This window comes from Anas acuta, chromosome Z (assembly GCF_963932015.1).
Source record: "Anas acuta chromosome Z, bAnaAcu1.1, whole genome shotgun sequence".
NCBI classification, from domain to species: Eukaryota; Metazoa; Chordata; class Aves; order Anseriformes; family Anatidae; genus Anas; species Anas acuta.
Window position 1 is genome coordinate 59,803,175 of NC_089017.1, and position 13,210 is coordinate 59,816,384.

Here is a 13,210-nt window from a genome sequence, read left to right on the forward strand (position 1 = left end):
TAAGTAGCATTGAAAGGGTGAATTAATTGTTCATTGTGCCTTCTAATACAGGAGTTGAGAACATTTAATAAACCCTGTAAGTCATGGCTTAAGACACAGAAAAAGAGATTGTTTTTTCTTAGAGTAAAATACATAGGAAGGACTTCTACAATGTAAGAGATTAGAGGCTGCACAAGTTCACATGGATTTTACAGTAGACAAACTTGCAGAAGAGAAATTCATTAAGAATTATCAAACACAATAAATTACCATATCTTAGTAAGTCCCTGAGCTGTAAAACTGCAAGTTGGGTGAATGTTTGGATAATGTAGCATTGCCTGCTTCCTCTATCTCTATACTTAAAGCATGCCTTTTTTGATTACTGTTGTAGATGCTAGGCTAGATGGCCCTTTGATGTGATACCAGGTTATTCTCAGGCATTAAAAAATGCCACAGGACTTGTACAGTACATCATCTCCCACCCATAGTAGTCATTTATCAAGTTTCTGGATTAACTTGCTACAAGATTATGAAAGATAACTATATTTAAATAAACATCACCATTAAAGATTAAGTATACATTCAGAACTTGTTCCAATTAAGCAGTAGGAAAAGACCCTGAAGAAAAATACTGTGAAGATTTTATCTCATATCCCAATCAAAAGAACTCCAAAATTGAGAATGCCACTTAAAAGCCAAATGTTTCTTAGTCTGCCAAGACTAAGGCTTTCAGTTTTTCAGCATTCTATGAGAAATAACTAAATATATTTGTCTAACACTACCTTTTTATATACATTCGATTTGCTTAAATATCAGCTGTATCAAATACTAAGGATGACTTCTAATTGTACAAATGGAAGACAGACATAGTGAACCACCCAGTTACAACCTCCAGGACAGGAATATTAAAGACACTTTTTTTCAGTTTTTCAGACCAGCCATGTAATCAAGAAATGACAAAGATTGCAATTTAACAGGCCAATATTTTATTGCTATCTGGAAATTTTGGTATCACGTGCATTACAGAGTGGATTTTTGAGACACCTGATACATCCGTGAATTTGAAAAGTCTATTCATGTTTAAGAGATCTTTTCTTGTCACCCAAGATGTATTTGATAATATAGTCCTAAGATTAGCGCTTCAAAAGAGGCATTTTATATTCTCACCTCTCACCTGAAATACAAGCCCTCAAGCAGTCAGAAGTACATTTTTACAAAAACAATGCTCCAGAGAGTCTGTACTACTCCTACACAGCACAAAGGGTGTTCCTAGCCCATTCAGTCACATTAGGATGTATTTCATACATGGTGGCATTATGTAACAGGACTTATAAACCAACTCCATATGCCCATACCTTAGTCAACAGACAGCACGCTCAGTAAATGAAGCAATCTAATGACAATGCTTTTTTATAGACTGCAAAGGACAAGGAAGGTTTAGTAAAAATAATTTATAAAGACACCTAAACGTGACTTAAAAATGCATGAATTTTGAGACATGTAAAATTTTATCTCAGTAAAGATTTCTAGTCTGATTTCCATCCTTATCACAGAGAAAAAGTGTTCAAACAATGGTTGTTACTTCATAAGAAAGTACCACAGGATGCAAATTTACAAGAATCATATTTTAAAATCTCAATTTATATACAGTCTAGTCATCAAATTTAATCTTTTTTCCTTGGAATGCTGTAATTTGAGATATCTGTTCCCGACGTCTCTTGCTTGCTTCCCATGAAGGATGAAGAGGCTGCTCCAAACACGGTTTCTTACTGTCGCATTTAAGACCTGAACCTTTTGCAAATGGTTGCTTTTTGAGCTGTGGTTCCTTTTTGAAAAGAGCTGTGAGAGAAGTACAACATGAAACATTAAGTACAGCACAAACCTTCATAAAAATGTGCTAAAACTACTTTGAGATTACAGACATTTTCAAGAATTTATTAATGAGCCATGGGGAATACATACACCTGAATGCTCACAAGCAAGATTTTCTCATCTTGCAGCCCAGTAAATTGTCACTTGGTAGACTGCATATAGTTAAAATTTATTATTACCGACCACACTGAAAATTTGTGCAAATATTCAGCGCAATCTCAACTTTTTCTTCACAATAAATCAATCAGGAATTACACAATAAAACTCAGTAGGACTGAAATGATACCCTTGACTTGAAGAATTCCAAAATGGAAACACATACTATAAATGGAATAAAATATTGAAGAAGTTAAATAATTACTCACAAGGTAAACTATGTGTTAAACACCATAATACCATCTGATTGTACTTACCATTACCTGGGCACAGGTAGCATTAACTGCTCAATGTAAACACAGACAGAAAAGCATTTTCCTGTGTAAACTACTACGTACTGTGTACATTTTCCTATGTACTACTTTAAGTATTTTTAATAATCAAAGATAGGACTAAGCAAACAACATCCAGAAATAAAAATGAAAGCTAAAAAAAATGACAATTTTAACAATTTAAAACAAAAAAATAATGTTACAATTGTTAAAATACATGCCACAATTAAGACTAGCATAATTTGACTGCAGAGACAAGAAAATCTCAAGATGTTTTTATTTCTACAACTTAATCAGTAATACATACCTGTTCTTCTGTTTTGGAGAGGCTGGTCTTTAGTATTTCTAAAAACAAAAACATAATTAATGACTTTTCAAGAAACTTGTAAGATGATAAACACAAATAAAGAATCATCATCACCAAAACACTCGTGCAATGACATTTCAAGCATAACAGTAAAAACCACATATAGTTTTTCCTCTTTGTTAATAAACGACTAAAACCAGAAGTATTCCACACTGATTTGATTTGCATGCCATACTAGTTAGGAATGCTAAATGTAAATCAGTGCCTGTATGAATATGAAAAATACCTTAAGTATCAATAAAGCACAAGAAGACTTAAGAGTAGTTTAGGCAAAATAAGCTATAATGGGCTGAAATTCTTGTTTAGTAACAGCTACTAAAAATCAGAAAAATTTACATTACTGGGAAGAAGGGAGGAAATGAATTACAAAGCAACAGGAATAGGTTTACCTTCCTCTGTTTTGGGATTTCTGATTGGAGGTAGTAGATAAAGAACTGCAGAACACTGATTCTAGCTTCTTTACTTTTGTACTGGACTTTTCTTCTTCTACGATCATATCTTGCACTGTCCCAGATCCTGTGTTCTTTTCTTTGTTCAGTATATTTTCCTGAGGCTTATTCTTATCTTTTACTAAAGAAAGATCACTAGCTGCCGTTATTTTTTTCTTTCTTTTTACTTTGCCAATGAAGAAATCATCACTGCTATCACTGTCAGAATCTGATGTCTGGTTATAAAACCTCTCTTCAGTACTATCATCAAAGTACTCCTCTTCACTATTTTGTTCCAGGTCACTACCACCACTAATTGTTTTTTTCTTTGCAGTTAATTTGTTCATATTCATATTTTCTTTCCTTTTTTTATTGCCAAGTTTCTCTCCTGTTTTATTCTGAGTGAATTGTGGCCTTTCCACTGTCTTAAATGAAAACTCTTTTGGACTGCATGTTCTCTCCATTTCCATAATTTTCTGTTCAGATTCACTGTCACTGAGTTCTTCAGCCCCTCCGTTAGTCTGTATTTTCATGTCCATTTTTGTTTTGGGTTCACATCCTTGCTTTTTTTGATCTGGTTTAAGTACTCGTTCATCCAAACTGCTAATGGAATGTTGTCCTGATTTAGGCTGTGCTTCTGGTGTACCCTTTTTTGCAGGACTGGCTTTGTTTGGGTCCTGTCTTGCATCCTTAAACGCTTTTACAGCAGCTATAAGAGGGGAAGAAGAAAGGTCATTTGTTGCAGCTACGTAAGTTAAGCATGTAAGTTATTTTAATAAAATAAAACATTTTTTCAAGTTAAATTTATTGTATTGAGTAAACATTATTTGAACATCTTTATCAATCTTTAACTGAACACGTAAGACAAATAATGTCTTAGGCTACAGCACAAACAAGTGAGGAAAACCAACTAATATGCTGTTTTTGAAACTAGGTTTAACTGTGAACTCATCTTCAGCTTACAATCATGTTTTTTAATTGTTTGGGATGTTATTTTGCATGTAAAAACTGCAAATAAATATTAATTTCATTGGATATAATTAAAAGGGTAGTTGACGTGGTCTGTTATTAATGAAATAATTCCGTGTTGTTATTACTAGGACTTGACCCTTTTTAACATTGTTTTTAGTTCGAAAATTTGAGTTTAAAGAGCACAGGAGGTATTCCGAAGAACCAGGAAAGATTCCATAGGGAATCTATAGGCAGTTTACCAGGAAGTCTAAGGGAGTAACTGGCAAAACCTTTTAGCTACCTTTGAAATCCCAGCTGAAATGCTCCTTTTACCTTTGTATCTGCTTGTTAGTATTCTGCCAGTTCAGTCTTATTTTATTTAGATTGTCCATTACATCTATTCAATTTTTGGAATTCCATTAAGAGCCCTGTTTGTACTATACTTTGTATCTTACATGCCAAGTGATGTCCTGTCACGTACAAGCCCATTTCAGACAGCATATACAACTACAAGCTTGTGACACTTCACAGAATCACAGAATTTCTAGGTTGGAAGAGACCTCAAGTTCATCGAGTCCAACCTCTAACCTAACACTAACAGTCCCCACTAAACCATATCCCTAAGCTCTACATCTAAACGTCTTTTAAAGACTTCCAGGGATGGTGACTCCACCACTTCCCTGGGCAGCCTGTTCCAGTGCCTAACAACCCTTTCAGTAAAGAAGTTCTTCCTAATATCTAACCTAAAACTCCCCTGGCACAACTTAAGCCCATTCCCCCTCGTCCTGTCACCAGGCACGTGGGAGAACAGACCAACCCCCACCTCACTACAGCCTCCTTTAAGGTATCTGTAGAGAGCAATAAGGTCGCCCCTGAGCCTCCTCTTCTCCAGGCTGAACAAGCCCAGCTCCCTCAGCTGCTCCTCCTAGGACTTGTTCTCCAGGCCCTCACCAGCTTCGTCGCCCTTCTCTGGACCCGCTCAAGCACCTCGATGTCCTTCTTGTAGCGAGGGGCCCAAAACTGAACACAGTACTCGAGGTGCGGCCTCACCAGAGCCGAGTACAGGGGGACGATCACCTCCCTAGCCCTGCTGGTCACGCTGTTTCTGATACAAGCCAGGATGCCGTTGGCCTTCTTGGCCACCTGAGCACACTGCTGGCTCATATTCAGCCGACTGTCCACCATCACTCCCAGGTCCTTTTCTGCCTGGCAGCTCTCCAACCACTCATCTCCCAGCCTGTAGCTCTGCTTGGGGTTATTGCGCCCCAGGTGCAGGACCCGGCACTTGGCCTTGTTGAACTTGCTCCACTGCAACTAGTTGAGGTAGCTATAGGTGCTGACACACTTTTCTTTTTATACTGTTTGTTCATATCAGGAATTAACATGAACAAGGGAACACATCTTCAAGCTACCAAGTCTCATGCAAGTTAATACACCGTGTCATACCTTTAAGTTCAGCAATTTTGTGTTTCAAGAGGGGGTGTGTTGCAAGTCTTGCAATGGCTCGCTCACTTGCAGTAGCCTTTGGCTATACAAAATAAAAGACATGAACAGAATAATTAATACTTACAGAATATGTCATGCTAAAATGCATACTAACGTGATTCTGGACTATTGAACAAAAAGAGAAAAAGCTTAAGACATTATAACATTTGAGGATTTCTCAGTTTTCTTGTATTACTGTAATTCTAAACGAGGAAAAATCTGGCTGCACAAATTGACAGAAACATAACAGACAATTCTGCAATTTCTCAGCTACCAAAGAAGCATAACACGATTTTTATTTTAGAAGTACCAACCACATATTTCAGACCTAATGCATGGATATTATATTTTCTGTTTCTGATACACGTAAAGCAAATTCATGAACCCTGTGAAAAAATAACACTGCATTGGTCGGAGCCATTCTGCATGACAGAATAGAGCAGCCTGCAGGAGGTACAGGGCAGAAGCCTTTAAAGTCGGCAAAATCACAAAACAGATATTGAAGGAAGATACATTAAAAGTGTTTGATAGGCAAGGTCTAACCTGATCTTAAGAGTCAAACAACCCTGAATTTGATATGGTAGAATAACAGACCTACATTGACAGATTCAAAGATTGAGTACTATCTTAGTGTCTACCTTAGTGCTTTAATATGATGAAAAAGTAGAGAGGTAGGAGAAGCTAATTCCACTTCTGACTTCCTCTTTTATAGGCTGGAATTCACAAGTATTAGCTATCATATTTTCAGGCCCTTCTTATTGCTTGGCTTTGGCTTACAAAACAAAATAAGAAGTACCTGAGACTTTTTCAGGAATAGCGTGTTTTTTTCCTAATGCCTGCAGTAGAATTTATGAGAAAGGATAAAAGACACACCTTTCTCCCTTCCTCTTAGTGGTACTGTAATGGGTATATTATTAAATTGCTGTAACCCATGAATTGAGCTGTATGTTACAGGGATTACTACCTCAACCAGTGGATGATGAGCCTTATAAAGAGCTGGGCGTGTGCCCAGTGACCCAACCTGGGCTGGCTTTAGTGCCCAACAACTCAGCACAACCTGCTGCTTCTGCCTCTCCTGGCCTGAGTAACCACCGTAAGAAATGGAGCCCAAGTCACAGGCTGAATTAACTCAGTGAACAGTTAATGGAGGTGCTTCACAGACTACGGGAATGACAACCTCTGTATATAGACAGGGAATGAGGGTAGTCGATAAGGATAATATAATAATGAATAATATATAATGAATGAGTCCTGAATAACTCATGACCAAGCATGATGGAAATGGTATGGAGGAAGGGATGGAGATTGTACCAGGTCTGTCCTGGGATGAAGTCCACGTTCTTCATATCAGCCACACTGGTGCTATGCTTTGCATTTGTGACTAAATCAGAGCTGGTAACACAGCAGTGTTTTCGTTACTGCTGAGTGGTGCTTGCACAGCATCAGGGCCTTCTCTATTTCTCTCTCAAGAGAAATGCACGTGATGTTGGGAAGGAAATACAGCTGGGACAGCTGACACAAATTGACCAAAAGTATATTCCATTTCACATTAAGTCATGCTCCGCAATAAAAGCTCAAGAAAAGGAGGAAGAGGAAGGATGTTTGCTGCTACTGCATTTGTCATCCCAAGAATTGTTACCTGTGATGAAGCCCAGCTTTATCAGATGTGGCTAAACATGTGCCTGTCACTGGGAAGTAATGAATGAATCCATCATTTTGCTTTGCTTGCACACACAATTTTGCTTCACTTAAAAAACTGTCTGTATCTCAACCCACTTGTTTTTTCACTTTTGTTCTTCCCAATCTATCCCCACCCTGCTGGGCAGGAGGAGTGGAAGAGTGATCAAGCAGCTGGGGGGTGCTTAGTGCTTAGGGTGCTTAGTCTGGTCAAGCCACCAGACATACAAACAATACCTAAAAGATCACAAATGCACATTTGAAGTATTTGGTTTCTTTGACGTAACAGCGTTGAGTAGGGAATCCTGCTAGGTTGCAGGCACATTTTCTTCCAGCAGTCATGCCACTTAACAGTTGTGTATTCATAGGGTAGAGATAAAGGGATACTTATACCAACCACAAGGTTGGTATAAGGAGGGTCAGTTTCTGTGCTTTGGGTCTGAAGAAAACAGCAAACCTGAAATTTGGAATCTGACATGTCCCTGCTAAGTTTCTCAATACAACAAGACACCACAGCTACAGCAAAGCCAGTACTTCCAAATGCAAAAACATTTAACTGGTTTGCAAAATGTAAATTCTGTTCCTCAAACAATTCAAAGCAAATCCAATTTGCTGTAGTTGTATAGATTATAAAGTGCATGCTGGATATGTCAGTTCATATTTTACGTTTGAGTTGTGCAGAGCATCTGGGAATTCTAGTACTTTCCTTTCTCTTCAACTATCTGCTATTACAGCATTATTGCTTCAGATCAAGAAAAACTGGAAAAATATTTCTCACATAGACTGTCTACAGCATTACAAACACTGGCCGGAGAGGATGGGTCAGAAGATGAGTCCACTTCCAAGGGCCATAGACTGGCTTAATCTCAGGCTAGTCTAGCTCTGAGAACTTGGAGTCTGGATTTTTGATTCCCATGTGACAGTGCTGTATGCTGCCACCAGATTCCTGGGACAGCAAGCTCACATTTCTGAAGATCAAACGGTATTTTCTTTGGAGATTTTTCTATAGCTGGAAAATGTATTTCTGAACTTAATTAATACACTTTTTCCCTCAGCTACTTCCTGTGGGTTTTGAAAGAATATACCATGAAGTTCAGAAAGCAGCAGCAGCTTCTGTGCAACATCTGGTGTCCTTTAATTCAAATATTTATAGAAAGAGTTTAAGCATATACATGCCAATTCATATGGAATAACCACATTTTTTCCTTATAGCTAAATGCTTCACAAATGCTACTCACACTGACAGACAGCAGCCAACAAACATACAATATGACATTAACATTCTCAAAAAAATCCCATTTTTCTATTTTTTGGCACATCCAATGCTCAATTTATTTTTCCTCAAGTATTATCCAGTATTCTCCTCAAGTATTCTCCATAAAGCCTTGGCAGAAAATAAAACTTAACAGAAAAATGCCAACTGTATCTATAGCAAGAACACTCCCATCCTCCACCTTCCCCCAGTATGTTTATTTACACAGATGCTGGAAATGTAAATATTTACTTTCATAAGTTCCTGCTACTTCCTGTACTATTTTGCACTATTCATTTTTTTTCATGCAATAATTTCCTAATGTTTTTCATAGGAATGCTCTGCCTCATTCAATTTGCAACTGAGGCACTGCAAAAAGAACAATGCAACTCAGCACTGCATGATCATACTTTTCAGCAATGGGCTGTATGCTACCTGCAGAAGAACCAGAAAGCTAGAGACTCATCACATGTTTTATCTTGGTAAATAATTAATTATTTCATTATACATATACATATTCATGTATAGCATTAAAGACATTTACTATCACTGTTGTGTTTCACTAAACTCCATAGGAACATTTGACAGAATTAACTGCATCAATCATTGTGCCTTTCAGATCTTAAAATTAAAAAGAGAAACTTGCACTCCTTATCCTAAATAGCAGATGTGGACAGATGCACAAATCTCAAAACATAACTTGTTAGTTATAGCAAATAAAGTAATGTGTGCATAACTCATATGTACAAATACAGAAGGACCCCCCACACAGGGGAGACAAACTTCGTAAAATGTGGCAACGATTGAGAAAAGTATGGACATTAGAAGCTTGTTAAAATAAAAACAGATTCACGCTTCAAGTTTTGAGATGTGCTGGACAGGGGTCAGAAGTACGGAATGACTCTGAGGGCTGGCAGCACCATGTAAAAAAAAACAACTGTGGTATGGAAATATCATGCAGAATTTGGGTGTGTAGTACTTGCCTCATACCATGCAGGAGATAAAGTGAGAACAAGAAAGACTTGCTAGAGATGGGATTTGCTGCCATTACTTGCTACATGACAGTAGGGCTTCTGGAAGAATTTAACAGCAGAAATGTGAGATTAATTTGGGAACATGAAGTGGAGACCTCTGACCATTGCTTCATCCTTATTACTCATCCTGTTCAACTTTTCTTTAGGTTTTACCCTCTGTGCTACAATTATAACCAATAATAGGGAACAAAGAGGTCATACTTCTTTTATTCCGCAGTTGGGTTCTGTACAAGAAGGGACTGCCTTGCTACAGATAGCCTAACCATGACTACTACACTAGAGGACTACCAACAAGAATTTCAGCTGGGTCAAAGGACAGTGCTGCCAAACAGGCAATGCTTGGTGGCCCTCCACCTGTCACTGTACATGATTTCTTATAATACTCACATGGACACAGTCAGAAAACCTATCAATGAGCACACAGTATACAGTACATCGCTAAACCTACAGCACAAAAGTAACTTAGAAACATGTCATATTGATGTTTCTATAATAACTGGCAGTACAGTCTAAAGTGCAACATCAGCCTGATTTCAAAAGAAAACAAGAAAGAAATTAAAACAAAACAAAACAAAACAACCAACCAACCAAGCAAACAAAAAAAATAAGTTAAAAAAAAAAAAAGACGAGAGAATGCTAACCAGGTTAAGCATAAAAAAATCCCAAATTCTGGGCCAAAAGAAGATGTCATTGTAATACCCTTTGTAGCAGATTAGTAGAAGAGCTCTCTCTCTGCTAAAAACAACAGAAAACCTCTTAATCCACATATTGTTCCCAGAGCTCTAACTAGCTACAGCTGTCTTTCACAACAGCAGGAGGAATGCAGTTAATGTGGAGTCACAGGGTGTCTGAAGGTGCTAGATGATGGCTGCCATCCAAGTCCATCCCATGACCTCATACTGCTTTGGAAAAAGATCATTGAGAAAAGTTACTTTCTGACTGTGAAATGCTGTCAGTTCTCCCCCTTCCTTTATGTCTGCAGGACATATGGTACGTGTCTTGTGGCCATCAGATCAACTGAAGATAGTGGTATGAGAACCAACTGGTTATTGATCACACTTGGGGCAGCGGTGCTGCCCTACAGCTCCTGAGGTTGTTTGGCTGTGTCCCGTCTTCATAGTGGGAAGATGGATCAGATAGAGGATGTAAGAAACAGGTCTTTGTTGGGCATAGCAAGAGTTTAAAAGAGTGACTCTTCTAAATACAGAAACAACAGCAAGCATCACACAGTATGCACAGGACAGAAACATCAGCACTGTTTCAAATTCTGCACCAGAAATAGATAACCAGAAATTGTTGGATTTTATTCAACTTTTACTCAGTTTTTACTCAAGTCTTCCTGTTTTTCCATCTAAGTTCAAAATGATGGTACAGCTATCATTAGAGAAGTAGCTCTATGAGCTTAGTATTAAGGCAAGTGAGAAATTCTTATGGCAATTAATTCTGTATGGATTTCAGGAAATCACGCTAGTTTATTTTTTTTTAAAACTGTAATATATGTATAATTTTTAAAATGGGTTGAAAATTTTCCAGTTGAAGGTAAAATGTATGTCTTAACATATCTAAAGCCTTTGTAAAAACCTCGGTATGACAATGTCTTGAAATAGAAAAACAGGACAAAAATTGAACAATTTCTCATAAACCACCAAAATACACAGTAACCCTGAAGTCCCCTTTGACTACCTGTTTATTCTTCCTAAGACTTGTCACAATTTATGTTGGCTTGCCTCATTTTCTGTTATTGCCATAATTCAACCATGAAAATATATGAAAAATTATTTTACTTCTCTTGTAAGCATAAGGATGTTGTAAGGAGTTGAATACTCATGGCAACATGGGGTACTCTGCACAAACCTTTTGGTCACCGCAGAACTATGCACAATGCAAATCAGAGGTGTGGAAAACCCAGCTGATCTTGCACTGATGGCAGTAGCACTGTCTGTCACCTGAACATTGACTTCTACGGACTTCTGAATCCAGCTTCAGGAAGAAGCATCAAAACCTTCTAAATACTGCTGATCTGCTTACATTCCTCTAACTTAACTTGTATGCCTGGATCAAAGTTATTCTCCCTCCCGCAATCCATTCACTTTATTTACCCTCAAATCAACATCCAATTTAGCTTGTTTTGTCTCTTATCAAAAAGAAGTACAGAGCATAAACCTGTTTCTATCATTGTCTCCCTCTTCATTTAAAATATGAGTTTCCAAAGATGCCAAAAAACTCAAACAAAATAAGACTTCCTGCTGTTCTTTGCTGTATGCATGATGAAAAAATACCTACAGTCCATGCATTTAACAATGTTTAAAGGCACTTTAAGAACAAGTGTTTCAAGATCAACTTTATTTGGAATACAAAAGAGTCCTCTGGATTAACCTGTCACAACTAATTTAGTCAACCATACAACTGTGAGGTAAATGCTTACTTTTCAGGTTGGGAATTGGTCAAAAAGAAAGAGTGTTTCATCACAAACTACCACAGTGCTCTACAGCAGAGCTTGGAATAAAACCCAGACCTGGCCAAGTCCAAATCATTTATTCAATCTACTGCTAATTCTTTCCTTCTTCTCTTTATGAATAAAATAACTCCTATGATTGTTTCAATAAAGAAACGTCAGAGCAAGAAATCCAGAATAAAACAGGCATGGATTCCTAATTATCTCCTCATGGTGAACAGGGTAAACCCTACGTGTAAGCTGAAAGAGCAAGATTGTGGGGAAACTCAAATGCTGCTTGCTCTTCACCTCTTGCAGGGCCAGGAAGAAGATGTCTATAATCCCATCAATCTGGCCTCCCACGCAAACAATAAACACATTTTTTGAAGAAAAAAGTCAATTTCTTAAGATTGTGAAAGAGGTCACAAAGCTAGCATTGTGTCAACTCCTCCTTCCCCTCTCTAAATTGCAGCAGTTCAACCTATTGTTAGTTAGTCTACCCCAGTGAAACCTCCGCTGACCTTCAACAAAGCCTAGAATCATGCTGAACATTATTTTATGCTGTGGACAAATGTGTGCATGATGTCGACAAACCTTCATTAGAAAGCAGCTGGAAAGACTGCTAACAAAGACTTCTTATATTTTTAATTGAAATATATTAAATGAATACAAAATTACATGAAGTGTACATACGGTACAATTAACCAGTATTAAGTATTTATAATTCTGACATATCAATTTAAAGTCAAGTACGTAAGACTACAGCATAAAGACTACATGGTTTTCCTGCAGCTTTTGGAATAAAATATATGCATTTTGTGTATTTTTGTATGTGAACATTGAAGCACTACATCAGTACAAAGTATTTGAGTTTTGCCAAACTGAATAAAAAACTAAAAAAAATTGGCACATAGCACAGTAAAATAGATGCCACAGGAGAAGGAAAAAAAATCAGGCAAAAGACAATGATAATGAGAAACTAAAGTGGAAAGCAAAATATGAAGAAATAGAAACCCTGAAGCAAAAAATGTACTTTTCAGGGGGAACAGGAACAAAATGTGTCTTGGATAACAGGCAGTAGCTCTGAACAATACAAAGAGAAAGGTCTTTGCTACAAAATTCACACCGACTTCTTCAGAGAATATATTGACATTTAGAGTGAAGTTCATATATAAATTAATTTGGCAAGTATTCCATATCAGATCTGAAACCACAACTGATTTTTCCAAGCATGTGAAGTATCCTGAAAAGTCGACTAATTGTTTGCTTGCAATTGGCCACCTAGAATGAGAGTCTAGAGGCT

At 37.5% G+C, this 13,210-nt stretch overlaps 1 protein-coding gene across 3 annotated transcripts in view; it reads right to left on the reverse strand.

Annotated features, from left to right (window-relative positions):
* Positions 1–942: 942 nt before the first annotated feature.
* The window catches only part of SRFBP1 (serum response factor binding protein 1), a 76,918-nt gene continuing 64,650 nt past the window's right edge, over positions 943–13,210 (reverse strand). For all 3 annotated transcript variants that reach the window (XM_068666614.1, XM_068666612.1, XM_068666613.1), the window contains 4 exons: positions 5,472–5,553; positions 3,036–3,783; positions 2,587–2,624; positions 943–1,818 (listed from right to left, as the gene is read on the reverse strand). In XM_068666614.1, coding sequence (XP_068522715.1) covers positions 1,631–1,818; positions 2,587–2,624; positions 3,036–3,783; positions 5,472–5,553 — 1,056 coding nt within the window. In that variant the 3' untranslated portion in view covers positions 943–1,630. The remainder of the gene's footprint in view (positions 1,819–2,586; positions 2,625–3,035; positions 3,784–5,471; positions 5,554–13,210) is intronic.